This window comes from Platalea leucorodia (genome assembly GCF_965183815.1).
Source record: "Platalea leucorodia genome assembly, chromosome: 17".
In the NCBI taxonomy this organism is placed as follows: domain Eukaryota; kingdom Metazoa; phylum Chordata; class Aves; order Pelecaniformes; family Threskiornithidae; genus Platalea; species Platalea leucorodia.
The window spans coordinates 4,616,689-4,636,085 of record NC_138839.1 but is presented as its reverse complement, the minus strand read 5'-3'; the positions used below and the strand labels follow the sequence as shown (position 1 = coordinate 4,636,085).

The window sequence follows — 19,397 nt, the reverse complement described above, 5'->3', positions numbered from 1 at the left end:
AAACTGCCCTTCTAAAAGAAGGAATGCTGGATAAAGTGAAGAGATTGGGGCTTGATGACCCAGTTTCCTCATAAACTTCCGAAACTTGGATCAAATAGCTTCACCACCTGTTGTCTGAGTATCTTCTATCTATGAGATCACATTATTCCAGAGAATTTACAAACTTTGTTATTAATAACACTTGTGCATCCTCCTAACGTTGTTGTTAACTGTAATGTCTGTATGAACTCTTCTTTTTTTTTTTTTTTTTTTTTTTTCCTAGGCTAAGCTTCCCGATCTGCAGCCATTTCCTTCCCCAGATGGTGACACAGTGACACAGCACGAAGAACTTGTGTGGATGCCAGGAGTCAACGACTGTGACTTACTTATGTACCTTAGGGCAGCAAGGTAACTTCAGCCAAAATAGTATCGGTGTCTTTAGAATGCTGTAGTGGAAACGTGGACTGCCACGTACGTGCAGTTGGCTACGGCCGCTCCTTTCTATTCTGTTTTGGTGTAGCGTGGATGTCGACCAGATAAGCTGACATGTTTAGTTCGAGACAAGAATGCTCTGATTTGATGTTGGGCCAACACAAAATCTTTCCATTGGCTGTGGCTTTTGGATTTAAAGCGCAAAGCCAGCAGTATGTGCTAGCGGGATAGAAAGAGCTTTGGATGTGTACCATGTAGCCAGGGAAGTAACTGCTACGAGTGGAATAGCCATGATAGTATAGGATTCCTTCAGAGACTGAATGTTTTTTCGATGAGCTCCAGTTTGCATCTCAGTTGCATACATCTCAGTTTCATACAGATCTCTGGTATGCCTGGTAGATGAATCAGATGCACTGGTGGGCCTCATAATAATTCAGAGTATGAGTAAATTACTCGTAGTTTGCAAGAATTCAGAGATGTGGGCAATCTGCAATTTAAGTCAGTTTTCTAACATACTGAAACTCAGATTACAACAAAACATTTGCTGTGTCTGGTGAGACTCTGTTCTCATGTATGGAGGTTGTATCTTCCATAATCCCGATCAGGCTTTGCTACTTCTGCAGTGCAGATTTTTAATTGGTGAAATGCACTTAGATTGGATTTTAATTTTGAATTATTGCATATGCTGAAGTGACTCAGGTTTGCATAACAAATAGCAGTGTTTGTGATGCCTCGTTTTACTTGTTTCCACGGTATCGCAAGGCCCTGAATTTTGTGATTTAAGGTCTAAATATACTATTTGTGTATTGCCTGATGTGTGCATCAAACAGCAGCTGAAGAATTTAAACTTTTTTTTCCCCCTCGAACTGTAAAGGAGCATGGCAGCTTTTGCAGGCATGTGTGATGGAGGATCCACAGAAGATGGTTGTGTTGCAGCCTCCCGTGATGACACTACGCTTAACGCACTCAATACAGTAAGTATACAGCACTACTGTATGGAAGAACAGGCCTTCCATTTATTTCTGGACTACTTAAAGCATGTAGTGCATAAAATATTTAGCAGATACAAAATAGATTTTGGGATCACAATATGAGTATGGTAGTAGCCTAGGATACCATAACCTCCTTTCAAATACCAACTACTTTTTGAAAATCTAACCTAAGAACTTCAGAGAGAAAATTTTGGGTGGTGCCTTTAAGATGACAGCTAGCGAATGTTCTGTCTGGGAGGCTGCTCGGGTCAGGTACACCAGCTGGAATTGTTACTCAGCTGACACCTGACCTGGCTGTTGGTCCTTTCATTAGTCCAGCTGGCTTCCAGCTGTAGGAAAACAATAGTTATTTCCTAGAAGGAAAATTCATAATGCCATCAGATGTACAGTGTCATGTATGTGGGAATGACTGTCTGGAATTTGTCCCACTTATGCTCCAGTCTTCATTATCATTTATATTTGGATGGATGGATGTCCAATTATCTCTTGAGCAAACATAATGGGCGTAAATAAAGCATTACTGAGTCGTTACATGATGTGAGTGTATGTTGAGATGCTCACACATTTTCAGTTGCAGCCACAACAATTGACTGTTTTGGGGAGGGTGGGGGGCACTAACATCAGTAAATCATGATATGTGAAATGGTATTTTAAGGTCATGCTGAAGAAACTTGTCTCTTATTCCGTATTTTTTGATAACATAGTGAAATCAGTAGTTGTTTGTTTCCCCTGAGCCCTATCCACAGCTTTTGCAGAACTGTGGTGGTAATGACTCTAAGCTGACCTTTGTTTCCTTCCTGAAATATAATAAAAGGAATTATCTGTAACTGGTCATATGTTACCCTGAAGAAACACATAGACAGATCTGCTGACTCTACCAACAAACAATTTTCATTCTTCCTCTTTTTATGTCTCCTTTTATCCATAAAACATATCTTGGAGGTATGAACAGTTGAGTTCTGTCCTGTCATTTTCGTGGTTATTGGCTACATTCTAATCACATGCCCTTGTGAAAGCTGTGGAAAGGACAGGATATACCCTTCGCTGAACGAGTTTCTGGCTAAATCTGTAAAATGTTTTAGGGGCAATCACAACAGAAACGTACAGCCCCCATGTACGGCTGGTAGGACTGGAAGCTGGGAGCAACTTCAGTTGAGCATGATTTTTGTGAAACTGCCAAGGGAGGATGCAGTGTGTAGCTTCAGATTTCATTTTTAAATATCTCTTTTCTTAAATGTAGTTTTAAGCATATTCTGCCTCGCTGTCCAGCACTGTAACTATCTACAGCAACTCGTACATTCCTTTGTTCACAATGCTTGAGGCTCAAGTAATTCATTTTCCTTCAGTAAAAATGAAACTAGTGATACCAAGAAAAAGAAAGTAGTATGTTGTACTCCTGCAAACTGGCTAAGGTTAAATACCACCTAATGACCACAATATTATGTCTGCCTCTGCTTGCTATGCTTTAATTATTTACAGTTGCATAGTCTTTAACCGTTTATTTATAAAATTCTTAAAAGCTTGTAGATGGTTATGATACACATCAGGAATGGAGTGGTAATCACTGCACCAGGGAACAGATAATCTGTTTGTTTAGAGGAAGTACCCTAAGCATGTTGTTATTTGGTTGTTTTATTAAAGTGAGTGGAACTGACTTTATCAAATTAATCACATTAAAAATGCTTAACTGATTCTTTACTGTCAGTAAGGCATCTCATTACATGAAGCTTTTAAATACTTCAGAATGTTAAAAAGAAGCTCAATCTGTGTAAGTTGTAGAACTGGTTTGTAACTGGTCAAGTCTAGGCATCCATAACTTGATATCTACACTAAAGTTAAAATGTGTGTATTTTTAACATGAAAAATGTTACCTATGTCACATTAGCTTACCAAAACCACTGGCATTGGGGTTTTGTTTTATTTCAGCTTCTATTTGATTACACGTATCTCACAGAGTGCATCAATTTTTGTCTTGTTTCCTGCAACAGACAGGAGTAAAATAGGATTAAGATCTAAAATGTGGCCCTGTAATGCTTATTAAATAAACAGCAACAGAACTTTCATTCTTCCTCTGCAAAATTGTTTAAATGTAGCCTATACATTCGCATGTATAGCCAGCTGAAATCCACGATCAAATTCTGTATTGAAATTAAATGCTTCCTCGTTGTTCTCACTCTTACATCTGCAAAGTCACGTGTTATTTCCCAGTGCTTCGCAGTGCCCTTCAGAACTGAGGTGAATGTGTAATTCTTAGTCCTTTGGTTCCTTTCCTAAAGATAGCCGGTGTGTTAAAGACTTCTGTACTGTTTGATAAGAATTGCGGTTAAGTCTGTATTGCGCACACATTTCAGTTTCTTACCTGTTTTCCGTTTTATTCCCTTCCTTTCTCTTGGGATGGATGCCATCTGGTTCTGGTGGCTTACCTCTCTAGAGTTTTCCAAGTTGCTCCCTGGCACCCTTCTTAGAGACTCAGATCTCTGTTAAGGCCAATGATCATCAAAGAGCTTTTGGAATTGGAATTTCTTTTCCCTTGTCATCCATAATAAGAGACTAATGGAGAAAATTCATTTAACTTCACTGCTTCTCTATCTACTTTAATTACCCCCTTTAATCACTTGGGAGTCTAAGGAGCCTGTAGTTGCACTTGTAGACTTCTTGCTTCTGAGATTTAGATTCGTCCCAAAATATTTTGTTTCTGTTCTTGTGATTCTTTTCTCTTTGTATTTCTAGTGCACATCTATTTTAGAAAATCACTGCTGATTCCTTTTCTGAATGGGAGAGGGTATCACACTTCTGAAATAAAAGCACTATACAAACTCTTAATTTAGCCTCTTAAGAATCTTGTCTGTGTGTAATATTTTTGACTGCTGTTGTCATGACTTCCCCTTCCCCCCAATATGACATCTTAACGTATAGCAGTAGGACTTACCCTGGGGTGTTCTTGTAAGCATCTCAGTAGCTTTGCTGAGGTTGGTCTTTTGTAGGTATTGTGGTGCAAGTCCTCTGGTCCTCTCTAGGCTGGTTTTCAACCCTGTATTGAGACAGCGTAGTTCCCATTAGAGAGTCTGCCTGAACAGGGGCTGTTGTACCTTCAAGAAAACGCAATCTGCAAGGTGTGACCTTAATGACTCTTGAAAGGTCCTTAGGCTTCTGTGATGTTTGATTTATTCATGCTTCAAAAATCCATTCTGTGTACTAATACTGTTCATCGCAATTTTTAAACCAGTGAAAATACTTTCCTTGTTCACTTCGAATTTTTCTAGAAAAGTGTTTTCTTATGAATGATAGTTCTGTCAGGTGGGATATTTCAATAAACTTTGGCTTATTTCTGAGAGCCTACTTTTTTGACTAACTTAAACCAGGTCAGATAGGTAGTTTGTTGTCCTGACAAAATGGTGCCCTTTCTATCTTTCTGTTCGCCATCTACTTAAAACATATCAGGTTTATCTGATAAATAATTTGTGAGAATCTTACCCTCCACTAAGTTGTGGTTTTGTTTAGAAATTATCATATGCAACCCAGAAGATTTAATGTAAAAAAAAAAAAATGATATGGCATGATTTCTTGTTATGGAAATCCAATAAACTTCAGAGCAGCACTTCATATAAATCAGTCTTGACAAGCTCCTTTGCTAGTGTTTTATTTATGTAATAACAGATGCTGTAGCCCCCAGAATGATTTATTGTTAATTATACCAGATAGAAATGAAGATCATGAAAGGCACAATGCAACATATATATCAGCTCGTTGAAATAATGATTCACTTAACGTTCCAGGTAAATTTTGACTCCTGTTCCTTTGTTTGGCTATTGGGATTTGATGCCACATTTGTCATTGTAACCCTTAGGAAGGAAATAAAGTTTTCATTTGGAGTTTGTTGCCCTCCTGACAAGTGCTGGCTGTCATGCTGAGAGAGATGGAGGAGGACATGGTAGTTCCTGGAAGTCTTTCACCATGATATTTTTAGATACAGAGGGGCTTTTTTTGTTACACTACCATAGAGCAGGTAGCTGAATTTGGCTGGCTTTCTAAAACTAGCTGGTTTTTGTGCTTTGTTTAAATATTCATGAACAAAGGCCGTTTGATGCATTAGACCTTAAAATATTAGTCATGTGAAATGAAAACATGCATATTCAATACATTTTTATTTTTCCAGTTTCATAATTAAACCATAATGTGTGAAGCCATTTTTATTGGTGAAATCATAGGTGGTGGAAACATTCTTTTATAGCTACCCAGTTCCTCCTATCTTGTGAGCTGGAGAACCACATTGCTTCGACACAGAACCCTTCCTAATAAGTGAAAAGGGAAATGGAAATGCTAATTTGAGTTACTCCCAAACCTTGTTTTGGGTCACTGTGGACAATATTATTGCATTCTGAGAGCCAGCATGGTTGATGTGAAAGTTCTATAATTAATACTCGATAGTAATGCACTTTGCCTTTTTAGTGCTTTTGGGCTTTGAGTGCAGATAGGCATCACGTTTTAATCATCATCATCAAAAAGTCCCTCAAAACACTGTATTTACAAGATACCTGTGGAGATCCTTAGTAAGAAAATCATGCAGGAGAGCCAGGGCTTAATCAGCCAGTTGTGGGTTTGGTTGGGTTGGGTTTTTTTTGCCTGTTCCGAGCTAATTGAAATTTGGAAATCAATCGAAAACCTTAGAATTCATTCCCTTTCCAAGTCAGGCTAGTTTAATTAACTACCTTATTTTGCTTAGCATTCTTTACTTGCAAGTGCATCGCCCACTCTAATGACATGTTCAGTGTGGGAAAGCATCTGGCACACCGTTTTGTTCTCTTGTGTAGAAGAAGAAAAAAAAAGTCTTGTTGAAGTATTTTTTTAAAAATGGCCAGTTGTGGTGCCAATATGTTTTACTTGTGGATAAATTTCTTCTGTAACACATGCAATTGGTAGGTACCTGGGCCATCTGTAATACTTAGTGGAGCACGGGGAGGAGTTCCAGTTTTCAGATGAAAATAAAGACAACCCTGCACTTAAGTTCTGTGGCAGGATCAAATTCAAGCATGTTCAGACAAGCAGGTGAGGCTGTATTTTATTGGTTTCTTTCTGTGTCCTTGTTCTGCGTTCCTGTAGAGACTCCAATTCTGGCATTATGTTTTGCAAAGCTCCTCTTAGACATAGGAAATTCAGTACTTGAGTGTTCCTTCGTTGTGGGACTGAGAACCTCTCAGAGGTGTGATCCTGGTGCTTGTTGCAGAGGACATCCTTCTTGTCCGCATCATACTTTTAAGTTAACATATAGTGCCAAAACATTTAAGCAGATTATTGGACTGTGGCTTGCAATGTCAGGCAAGTCAGGTTAAGCTTTTCCCGTGCAGTTCATATTGCCCTACGAAAAAAAGTAATAGAAAGTAGTTCAAATGTCCTTAAAAGCAGAAATGACATTGAGTTTTGCCTTTGTTAACTCTCAAATCAGGAAGCATTAAAGTTCAGATTAACAAAGAATACCAGAAAACTTAGAGACATCATCTTAAGGGCTGAGTTTTAAAATTGTACTTCAGCCCTGGGAAGGCTCATTTCAACGGCATATGGATCACTGGAGTAATTTTTGTCTTGCTCCTTAGGAATCTAAAGGAGTGTTTGCCTTCAAGTGTAATAGGATGAGCCCTTCTCTCAGTATCCGGAGCCATGTAAATCACTTCTGCAACTTGAATTCAGAAGTGATAACTGTACTGTGAGTCTATAATTTCCTCCAGGTTAATTTACACAAATACATTGGTAGTAGTTCCTTTTTGTTGCATTTGGTAGAAATGCTGTAAACTCTTAAATGAGAGAGAGCTTATAGGCAAGTCAGTCAAAGGTCAGTCATTTTGAAACCTGGTTTTGTACATGTGAAAAAGGAACACGCAAACTTAGCAAGCAGTAAGTCTCCAGCTCCATCGTGTGTGTGTGTGTTTGTTTTTTGAGATGGAAAACAAGTATTTACATGTACTTGTATCACAGGGGTAGTTCTTTAGACATGATACACAGACAGACCTTATGGAAGCTTGTTGCATAGCTTGCTACATACACACAATAGCCAAAGTTTTACTAGTATGTCTCCATATGAATGACTGTTCTGGTTCTCACAGGTGTTTTCTTCAGTGTTTTTCTTCCTTTTCTTATCCCACCCTGACAACTTTCCCTACTGTGAGAATTGTATAGGAGGATTTTGGCACGATTGTTGTAGACTTATTAAGGATCTGCAGAGGTATCTTGTAAATAGAGAGAAGTGTTTTGTGGCTTTTTGACAGTATTCTGGTTATGAAAACTTTAATGTGACCTCCAAAGTGGTGCTTTTGTGGGTTTGTTCATTTTTCAAAACAAAGCACGTACCACTTGTGGGATGCTCTAAAGTAACATCATTTCACACATGCGGTGTGTAGGACAGCTATCGCATAGTTGAATCGGCACAACCGAGGAGGTAGGAACATCTCAAATCATTCTTCCAGCGGAACGATTTGTGGTGGCTTGCCCTTAATTAAAACTTCAGGATGTCCTTTTCGAAGTTAACAGGCAAGAAGACCTTTTCATTTGAAAACCCCACATCTGTTAGGCTGGTGATAATTGCAGCTGTATTGGATCCCTGAGCACTTTGAATGTGCTTTCATTCATAGTAAAAGAAATGGAGCTAAGGGAAACAATCTGAGTGAGCTGGTACCGCCTACCGTGTGCCTTGGTATCACGTTCATTTTGGGCAGAAGCCTGTGTCTGTGTCTGCACCGATCTGGTTGTGGCACACAAGCAAAAACTCGGCATTCACCTCTGTTGCTCACAGTTGTTCACTTTCTCTAAAGGAATGAGAGCTCTGATGTATCGTTAAAAGAAAACGTGAGAGTTACTGGTGTCCCTGGGTACTGTATTAGGAAGCATTGCAGCAGCCGATCGAGGCTGAGCTGTACGTAAGGAGGAGGAGGAGGAGGAGGAGAAGCAAGGGGTTCTTCCCCTGTTGTCATCCCGCTTTGCACCATAGGGGTAATGTTAGAACTTCACTGAAATCATGGCTTTGTCTTTAGCAGAAGAGTAGGCAAAAACTTTCAAGGATATTAGGAAGTTGTCATATCTAGAATTTAGGTATGCGAAGGCTGAAAGACTTGATTTTGAAATGTCTTAATGTGATGAGGGCCTGTTCCAAGAATTGGAGCTGTCAAGCCCTGCGGATCAGAACTATCAAAAGAAACGTTTAATACTACAACAGTGATTTTGGAGAGCAGAAATGGCTGACAAATAGGTTTGGAAAAAAATACGCTCAGAAAGTTCATCCTGCTCTGCGGTAGAAAGCTCTGGTGCCCTCGATCTGACAATCCATGGAAGGGTCCTAACATGGTGAATATTGAGCATAAACATAGTTGCTGGCAAATACTGTGGAGTAAGAGTTGGGGCAAATCTTGGTGTAGTTTCTTCCCCTCCGTCCCTCCCATTTCTTGGCCTCTGTCCTGCACAGCTCTGATTTAGTATCGGATCTGTTTTAAGACACTTTTTGTGCTCCATACTAATACAAAGCCAGAAACTTATGACTTGTTTTATCCTTCGCTGCTTTTGACCTATGCCTACTGTTCAGAGTTTCTACAGTTCTTTTCTCAGAGAATCCAGGTTAAGAAGGAGTTAAATTACTTTTCTTCTCAGTTTTTAAAAAAGTTCCATAATAATAATTCGTCCTCAGCCTTCTGCCTGACCTGTTGTTCTGATTCAAGAGTAAGTGTGAGCATCAGATACATAAAACAGCAGACCCTGGAAAAGAAGTTGGAAATGACAGTGTGCAAACTCAGTGTATAAGAGTGAACCTCAGAGATTTTGGTCAGTTTGATGCACGTGCTATTTTTGCTGGGGAAATCAAAGAGCCAGCAACTCTATTTACCCTCATATGGTAAGAAAATACCACCACTTAAGCTTGCTACATGGAAGAAAGACAAAACAATCATACGCTGATATTATATAAATCTCTCCTTACTAATAGCATTGTTCTGACTTCTCATAACACACTATTACATGGGAACATGTCATTATGAGTGACAAACATGACAGTGTAATATCAGTTTAAGGAAATTCAGTTCTAAGAAAGATGTCACCCAGACAAATTACTCCCTGTTTTAACTTGCCCTTAGACCAGATTTTCTTGTTCATTAACTACAGACAAGGTTGAAAGCATAAAAAATTATTTAAATATATGTTAGCATTTCTTATTATTACTAGTTTTCCTTTTGAATGAGTCTTAATTAACAGCTACTCTCATGGTTCAAATGAGGTAGCATAGCACTTCAGGGGCCATCACTCTCTGCCTGGGCATGTTGGAAAATGAAGCCACTTCTAGTGCATTAGACAATTTTGCCACTTTGAATTTTCATTCATCCTTATCCTTGTTCTTAGGGGAAAAACTTCAGCACTTTATTTGTCAGACGAGTCAGGAAATCTTTCTAGAGAAACTGTTGAAATGGGCAGATAAAAAGGGCCAAAAATTACTGCTATGGTTACTTTAAAAAAATTGGTTTGGAATATGTAATTTTTTAAGTGTGTTTTTTGTTTTTTGTTTTTTGTTTTTTTAAATGCTGTTGCAAGTTTTGCAGGTATTTAGCATGTTCTTGCCCTGGATGCTCGTGGGGCACTAGCCATGCCTGGTGCGTTGGCCCACAGAACCAGCTGGCACAGTTGGCTCCCTCTACTGTTCTGTATTTTGAGCTGTTTGGCAGAGCCCTGGCAGTACCAGTGTGTGAAAAGTGGATGTAAGGCAAGCATCTGGCTTTTTAATCTGCATCGTTAGCATCTAGATCACTTTGTAGCAATTAGAGTTATTTAGTAGCTTAAAATAGATTAGAACTGGGGGGAAGAGGTGGAAGTTGGTTCCCCTCTCCGCCCCCCCCCCCCCCCCCCCGAGCAATGGGGACTGACTTCTGTATTTTCAAGCTCTCAGATACTGGAAATCAGATATTTAAAAAACCAGAACCAGTAGAGTAGTAATTTTCTCTTGAAATAGCTTACTGATTTCTGTCACCTTCTTTCTTTTGTTGGTTTCAAATTCTGTTGCAGGCCAAGCTGTGTCAACTGGTTACAAATCAAAACTTCCCAGTTAGCTGTGACAGCATGTTGGCGAAGCAAGATTGTTGGGCAGAGTCTTTTTGTTGGATAGTTTAGGTTCTTGATAGGTTCAAGGTTCTGTTGTCCTTGGGCACCAGAGGGAGCTCAGCAAAGTAGTTTTGTTGTCTGAGAGCAGTATATTTTTTCGCTGATCCAGATTGTTTAGTGTGTTGCAGCAGGTGGGGAGGAGGTAAAATTTCAAAGCGGGGGGGGAAGAAATTCCTGGAATTAAAGGGCCTTTGGGGCTAGTGTCTTGTTGGGTATCAGACATGGTTGATAAAAATCAAATCTTGCCATTTTGGAGGATGAGCATTTTAAAGAATGCTGCAAATTTGAAAATAGATTTTGCTGTTTCACCTAATGAGATATATTTGCTATGGAGCATATTCCATTTGATAATAGGGCAAGATGTTCGTAGCTATAAAGAGTATCTGCATCAAACTGAAATTTGTCAGCTCTACTGAAAGAAGTGGCCTGAACTACATTTTGTATTAAATTAGGTGCTTGGATTAGAGTAATTACACCAAAAGACCTAGCTACTCAAGCCACATGGCAGTAATTCTCGTTCTGCTTTTCATTTTCCTTGTTGTCTTTTTCCTTCTCTCTCCTCCTCTTTATTTTCTACCCTCTTAAACATGCTGCAGTTTTACAAAGAGCTACTGGGTATCTTCACCATTGTCCCCTTCAGTGAGAGGAGCAAATCCCTCATTAATAATTACAATGTTCTTAAGCCTGCATAGATTACAATAACTCGTGCTTAAATAGGGATGTTGTATAATTACCGACAGCTCAGTACCAGGCAAATACCATCTTCTTTTACAATTCCACTGCAGTATCTTGCTTGGCAGCAGTGAAAGATTTCTTTTGACTCATCTGTATTACTTGAGTCTTAAAATGCTCTTGCAATATTCATAGTATTTATCTCATGTTTGGCGGGTCAGGCTTTATACCTGTGCCCTGACAAGTGATGTGATTCATCCGTGACCACTGGTCATTCAGTGGCAGAGCCAGCACTCGAACGTGGAGAACTCCTAAATTCCAGTGCTGTCCTGGAAATGCTGGCCATGGCTGTATCCCCACAAAAGTGTGTTCTGGCTGAACAATCCCCTCTGCTTTTATTGGCTTTTCTGGGTAGATTTCAAAGTAGTTCAGTACTACTTTCTCACTGTATAGTAACAATTTTTGCTTAGAGAAAAAGGCTCTGGAATCTAACAGTGTTCTTAATGGACTGCAATTATTTAATATTGTAGCATAAATGCAGCCTAACTCAGATGGGCTTTTCAACGGAGATCATAATGACTGTAATTGCAAAAGGATGCCTTGCTGAAGTAGAAGCTGCCAGATGCAATGCCATTCCGATCTAAAAAGGTCACAGTAAAAGGGACATTTAAATTAAGTTATAAATTACAATTGAAGAACAATATTTTGATGAGCAAGACCAGAGATGTCAGAGCTGCAAGATGTAATTCATGGGTTCATTACAGAACAGAGGTGCCTGACAGCTGAGCCATGCCAAAAGGAGAATTTATTTGCAACATCACGCAGACAGAAAATGGCAGCTCTGCTGAGAAGCTGTAGGAGAAACTTGAAACCTTGGGGTAATGTGCAGACTTTATGGTAATAAGGCTTGCCTGTGATCTAGCATTGTTTAATGACTGTTGTAATATAAATGAGGTTTTTGGACACGTGCACATTCAGAATTTTCCTTTAATCTAAAATCCTGTCCAGTGATGCAGACGTTGCTGCGTTTTCTGTTTTAAAGCATAAGTACATTTGTGTCGATTCCTTTTGTTGCAGTTGTATACGTACATAATGTCACGGTGGTTCAAAATTTAGGTGGCAGAGTTAATGCTAAAAATGGTGATTCTCTTGATGACAGGATAGTAATCTAGTGTTTATAGCAATACCTTGAAAAGTTCAACCAGAAGTTAAAGAAACCGTAGGCAGTCATCATTAGCTATTATTTATATGTTTGAGTTGCTTGCCAATAAAGTGCTTATATATATTAAATGACCGAAAGTAATAAGCAGAGAATGAGTCAGATTGAAACACGCAAATTTAACTCTGGCACTTATAAAAAAAATATTTTTCCTTTTTGATGCATTATTCTACTCCTGGCACTTACAAAAGCTCCCCCCCCCCCCCCCCCCTTGCTAGAAGTAACATTTTTCAGGAGACTCTAAACCTGTATCGGGTCTCTTGCTTTCACATCTGTGTCTTCTCTGTTATAAGACTCTTCTTCTTTCATGTCTGTGCTTATGGGTTTTGTGATTGTTATTAACGTAATTACTTGGTCAAAAGTTAATGCTCATTTTCTGCTGTTGATTTGGGACAGTTCTGATGGCCTGTAAACTCTTCTATTTTTCAGTAACTAGAGTAAGTCGCCTGTCAGACCAGTCCGTTCTTTCTGGGCTCGTCTGATTTTTTGCAGATTGAACTGCTTGGGCAATAGGGCCGCCAGGGAAAAACACGTGTTGTCCTTGAGGCAAAATAAAGATGCCCTCCAAGCTACAAAGAGGCTTTGGCATTACTGCATGCTTTGGGAGGGAGCAAAGAGGGAAAAGAAACAGAAGCACTATTCTCTTCAACGCTGTCAAATTTCCTAAGTGAAAAATCTTTTGGGTAGTGGCACGCACAGAAAAAAGCATTTGCAAGGTGAGCTAGCAAAACAAACAGTCCTTTTTTCTTTAAGGTTGATTTGTTTCCAGTGCTGGAGTGCAAACGCGGAAAAAATTAGTGTGTACCCAGTAGAAAAGGCAACATCTTATTTTCATGCCTTTAAGTAGGTATTGCATACCACGGGATTCTTAAAAAAACAAGTTGTTTGAGGTCAGTAGTGTTGTTTGAGCATTGGCATGGAGCACTGGCTTAGCTTTCTGCTCTTATCGTTTGATTTGTGGCTTATGTGAGATGGACAGAGATCGGTGTTCCGCTTGCATGGAGGTGCAGTCACGGGAGCTGACACTGATGTAGTCAACAGAGGCAGATTTACAAGCCATCCTTCTGTTGTACGTTAGGAAATTTCACCTGGGGAGACAGGTTTGAAAGCAATGGTTTCTACTAAGTGATCTCGGGTAATGCATCTCCCTGCCTTACAGCAGTCTGAGGTGCCGTCGATGGCTCCGATGGGTTCGTGCATCTCGGAGTGGCAGCTTGCAGAGATCAGATAGCTGAAGAGGGCAGGTGGGGAGGAAATTATTTTCTGGAAACCGAAGCATTGTTGTCTGTGGTTACTCTGCAAAGGTACATATAATTATTGCACAGAGTATCTGTAACTTACCTGTAGGTGCCATATAGAAAGCTGAGAATGAATAGAAAACCACCCTGGCTTAGCTTGCTTTCTTGTTCTCATTATATTAGTCAAGCGCTTGTTTTACTGCAGTAACACCCTGTATCCTGTTGTTATTTTAGTTGTTGGTAAGGAAAAAAAAATGTTCAGGCTGCCAGTTAAGGGAATGTCATTGTTGGTTCTAAAAACACACTGCAGGTAATGACCAGAGGTCTTTGCCCAGTAGTGACCTTTTATTTTTAGAAGTACTTTACTTACTTTAACAGTCCCTCAACTATAAATAAACTTTGAATGCCCTGATAACTTGGTGGAGGTGGAAGTGTACCTTCATCAGTTCAAGATCTGTTCCTATTGATAATAGAAGATTTGAGCCAATTTGTGCGACGTGTAACCCATAATGTACTAATTTCTTCTTTAACACAGCTGATAACATGCTCATCCCCATCCGTACGAGGTATGCAGTATTTCTAGAGGGCTGTGCACTTCTGCTTTTGTAGCTAACCTGCATTTTTGGACCTCGGACCACCTGTTTGAGGTGTTCAGTAACAATTGTTGATCAAATTGTTTTCTGGAAACTCGGCTCTTCAGGTGTTACAAAGGAGGCTCAGAATCATTTGGAACTGAAATTTCATCAGCAAATGGAATAAATTAGCTGTTGTTTTTAATACCTTGGGGTTCATGTGCAAGGACTTTTGTCTTTACTGAAGGAAACAAAGTAATTTCAAGTGTGCTTTGCAAATGAGTTGGCTTTATAGACTGTAACAACCCCTTCTGTGGCATTCATGACCAGAAAACTGCCATGCTAATAAAGTAGGTGGGAATGTGGCATGGCATGATTTATGGTATCCAAATCCACCATTTCATAAAGTGCCCCAGTATGATAGACCACAGTGCCTTCTGTGAAATGGGCACTTTCTGTTCTCTGAAATTGCCAGTCCATTTACGGTATCGTTTTTATTGAAGAAGTGAACCCTGTTTTATAAAAAAGCAGTGTGCTTACAGATGCACAAGCTATTTAAAACCTGAGTTGACAAAAGCCAGGTAGTGAGAGTGAAGACTTTGTACCAGGTCTTATGGATGTGCTGCTTTTCCTAGCTGCACGAGCCCTGCAGAGCGCAGAGCTTTGCTTTCCATTTCCCAGCTTTCGGCAAGCTCTGCTGCAGCTCTTGAGGACTTGATGTATGTTCTGCCCTGTCATTCCCAGAAGTACCATGGCTCTGGAGCCATGCTGGCTTTCTTACAGTGGGCTTGTCCCATCTGAAACCTGGATTCAGCAGTGTTGCAGCTTTAAAGAAGCATATTTTCTATATACATGTTTACAATACACACACGCATGCATGCATGTCTGTATTTTGCTGTAAATGTCATTGCAGCAGTCTAAGTTGTCATTTGACTTTCTTCCTTCTGTAAGTTGTGTGGTGGCTTTCAAAAGTCAGTGCACAAACCTTTCATAGAGAGATTCATTTACCGGGAGAACTGTACAAAGCTGGCTTTTGGTGGAAGCTGATTTTTATTATAGTCTCACTAAAAAAAACTTCCTGTAGGGCCAGTGATTTGTTTTTTCCTTTCTCTTCTATCTTGATTCAGATGTCTGCCTTTATTTCGTAGTAGAAATCACTTAGACCTACTTAACTGAATTAAATTTGAGTAATTTACTTACAGCTTTTAAAAGTCTCTGAATCATGCTACTGGATGCAGTATGAATGCAGGGCATTCTTGTACACCAAAGAGCTTACAGTCTGAGTTACGACAAGACCAGACAAAAGAAGCAATATAAGGAAAAACCAGTAGTGTTAGGAGGTGGCCCTAGGGCAGAAGGGGTCTGACCGTTGTCAAATATACATAATCAATACTTACAAGTTGTTTGAGAGATGTAAATAGCTAAAGTGAGCAGCGGTAAGAAAGTAATCTTGCTGTTTTTATTTGAAGCAGAATGCTGTTCTAAAATTTGACCCTTTTGACATAAGAAAAATGAGGAATTTTTTCCTCTTGTAATCAGGTTTTGTTATAACTTTATATTAACAGTGACAAAGTAGTTAATATCTTGTCACTGTTCAGTAATTGTATCTTGATGCCTGGTCAGTTAATCAGTCTTGGGAAAAGTTCAAGAATTATGGTACTTGTTGAAATGTTTTCTGAGGCTGGTTAAGCCCAGGTCTAGCAGCACAGATGCTTCTAGAGAGTGGGATACAGGTGGCTCGGGATAAATTCTGGGTGGGAAGGAAAAGCAGGAGATAATCAATGTACAGAATCATGTTTTGGTTGTCCCTCCTGTGAAGAAACTTTGGAGGGTCTGTAAAATTCTGTGATGTTAATCGTTGGCTTTGAAGCTTTGGTTTGCGTAGCACGTTGTTTAGAAAAACTGCCTCTTGTCTGCGTAGGGAAGTTTGCATGCAAATAGTTCTCCCTTTTGGGTGTAGAAAGATAATTCAGTTTATGTCATCCCAGCAATATTTCTTTTTCTTTGAGATTATTTTCAGAAGACATAGAGCAGGCTCCTGACTAGTCCTTCAATTCTTAAAATCCCAGTGTACTTTGAAGATAGGACAGGCTATAAATCTACAGTGTGCTAAATGTTTTCTATCAAGAGTTAAGAGCCAGAAATTCTCATGGGTTCATTGTTGAATGTTTTTTTCAGTGTAGCTGTTTTTCTACCTCACCCTGATTTAAATGTCTACTGTCTACTTCAGACAGCTTTTGATCATATAGATACCAAATTTATGGTAGAAAATGAGGTACACTGTAGGCTGTGACCAGCTGAAACAGTAATGTCAACTTAGACATCCCTGCTTGCTTTTATGTACTCCTGTAGCTAACTGTAGAGGTTTTGGTTCTCTTTCATCCTTGTTTTCTAACAGCACGGTGATCTTTGCAGTGCAATAAAAATAAAGAGAATTTTCTGGACGGGTAAATGTGACATCCCGTGGCTTGCAATCCCTCCCGTATGTTAGCTTTTCCAGTGGTTTTACTAATCTGAACAAAATATCCTGCATAAAATACAACTCCTTTTGCAAAATATTTTGTTGGAGCTTTTTCAAATTTTCCTTGGAGTTTCTAATGTAAAAAAAATATTTTTTAAAGTTGACCAAAAAATCTTCAGTGCTTTATGGGCTCAGACGTTATCTGGGAAAAGTTTAGGAAGGAAGGGGAAAATATACTTGTTTTAATGCTATTTCTTCTACTAATAAAACCCCAATTACCCTTCAGGTTGTTTAAATTTCACTTCATATATCAACAGTAAAAATAATTAGGCATAGAACATCTCATGTGGCCCCCTTTAGTGGTTTTTCTCCAATATCAGATCACTGCTAATTCCATTAAATGATCTATTTGTCTTCTTTATTTTTTAGCTACATGAAAGTAACTATGATGCTGGAAAAGCCCTGCAGCGGTTGGTGAAGAAACCTGTGCCAAAACTGATTGAGAAGTGTTGGACTGAAGATGAAGTGGTAGGGAAATGAATTATTCCCTTGAGCCTTATAGTTCATGTTGCTTCTCTTGCTTTTTTTCTTTCTTTTTCTTTTTTTTTTCTTCTAAAGAGGTTATCTTTATGGGAAAGAAGGGGCAACTAATTTGCTGCACAGGATAAATTTTTGCACAGTTCTGAGTTAGTGGGCCCTCGTTTGATACACCGAACTTTATTAGACTGGGGAAAATACCTTTCTAATAGTTGAATAAGAGAGGAGGATGAGCAAGTGACTGTTTTTGAGAGGCTGCTATAGGGTAAATGAACAGCTGCAGAACTTCTGGACTCTAAATTTCACTTTCATTTTCACTCCCAGAAAGGCTGACCACATCCAGTAAGTGGAGTAGGACAAGCTGTAAAAGGCATACAAAGTATTGTCCCTGTTTTTTCTCCTGCTAGTATTGGAGGAGGCTTCCAGTGTCAGCTCAAGTTGGCTAATGGGAGGTTGGATATCAGTGTTTCTCCTAAACAGAGTTTGAGATTAAGTCCCTTCTTCCCCTCCTACGGAATGTTAGAAAGTGTTTACTGGCATAGTTCTTGATGGATGAATCTTTGACAAAGAGCAGACCAAAAATAGATTATCTGAAAGCTGGGATTTAGCCATGCCATCCACATTTACTTTAAAATATGTAGAAATTGTCAGGCTCCAAAACTGTACTGAAAACAGTGCATCCGTCTTATATGTAGCTCCCAAAGTAATGTATGGACTGATGAATTTGGGGCATGCAGTAAATATGCAGTGCAATACTGTGTCCTCACAGTTGCGGACCTGGAATCGCTGAGGGATTTGGGCTCATACAGTTTAACATGCTGGTACACTGCAAGTCTCAGCGTCTTACACAACTTAGCAGGCACATTCTTCACGTGGCTGCTGTTTCAGCATGTGCTGGTAGCTAATCTTTCTAGGTTTGGGGTTGTAGTGCAGGCAGGGAAGGAACGTGTAAACATGTCATTTTCCTTCAGACAGAGGTTGAGGTTTTTGGTGTATATGGCTTTGGATTGAAAAGTTACTTTTGTTCTTAGCCTACTAAAAGAAACTTCTCTGCAGTCTGATTAGTGGAAAAAAATAATTTTGACCTGAGAAAGACACCTCTTCATAAAAGCTGTAGTTGAGAGAGAGGGTGTGCTGCTGGGAAAGCACTTCACACTCAAATGGACCATGGGTGGTGTGGTGTTTTTATTTCTGCGTGTTTTTCCAGAATTTGGGGGAGATGATATCTGTGTGAGAATTAGTGAAGCAAAGGTGCTTCTTGTGGTTCATTCTGGAGCTTAATTGCTGCAACTGTGAGGTTTCTGCTGGCTTAATTTTTATACATATGATACAATGCAACTGTGCTTATTAAACAGTTTTCTGTAGGGTTGTAAACTGAAATAAATCATGTGAAATTGGGAGTAAATTATAGATTCTTAATTTGCTGACACCTTGTAAGCAAGCAGATTCTTAAATATTGCATTTAATACAAGATGCATTTTCTGGCAGCATTTGGAGTCCAAATGCTGCTGCATTACAACCCCTTGTTTGTCAGAACTTGCAGCTTAAGCTAGCACACAAGTACTTGACTGTAAAAAAAAAAAAAAAAAAAAAAAAACTCGTGCATTTTCGGTACCTAGGAGAAATGCTGAACAAGTTCACTTGGATTACATCCTAAAAACATTTTGCATTTTCATGCCGATGTTAATTATGCTTAACAGAATAGATTTATGTGAAATGTAACATGTAAGAAGACGGTACCTCTTTAGCAAGCTGACTAGGCATGTCTGGTTTTGTGAGGAAGGAAAAATGTTATATTTCCTAGCTCAGTAATTAGGCTGCAGCGTGCGCTAAAATAGAAAATCAGATGATTGGAAGTTAGTTATAAAATATTTATCAGAGAAGAACTTCAGACTTGCTTATGGTTTTTTACCTTTCACTGTTGGAAAAGCTGCTTCTCTCTGATGTACCGTATTGGAATAAATGGGGATAGAAATTCAACTTTTCATGTATACTTACCAGGTATATAAATGAAAAAAATCTGATTCAGTGCAAGACAGCATTGCTCATTTAAAAGTGACAAGAGAAAAGTTTTTTGTGGTTTTTTTTTTTTTTTCCTTTGAATGAATGATTTTTTTAAGCTAGTTAGTTAATTGGTAAAGTATTTGAAGAAGTAAATAAAATTTGTGG

At 39.1% G+C, this 19,397-nt stretch overlaps 1 protein-coding gene across 3 annotated transcripts in view; it reads left to right on the top strand.

The window, feature by feature from the left end:
* Positions 1-19,397, top strand: part of RERE (arginine-glutamic acid dipeptide repeats) — a 181,437-nt gene that overhangs the window by 80,195 nt on the left and 81,845 nt on the right. For all 3 annotated transcript variants that reach the window (XM_082328890.1, XM_082328889.1, XM_082328891.1), the window contains 3 exons: positions 263-387; positions 1,286-1,385; positions 17,121-17,219. In XM_082328890.1, the coding sequence (XP_082185016.1) occupies positions 263-387; positions 1,286-1,385; positions 17,121-17,219 (324 nt within the window). The remainder of the gene's footprint in view (positions 1-262; positions 388-1,285; positions 1,386-17,120; positions 17,220-19,397) is intronic.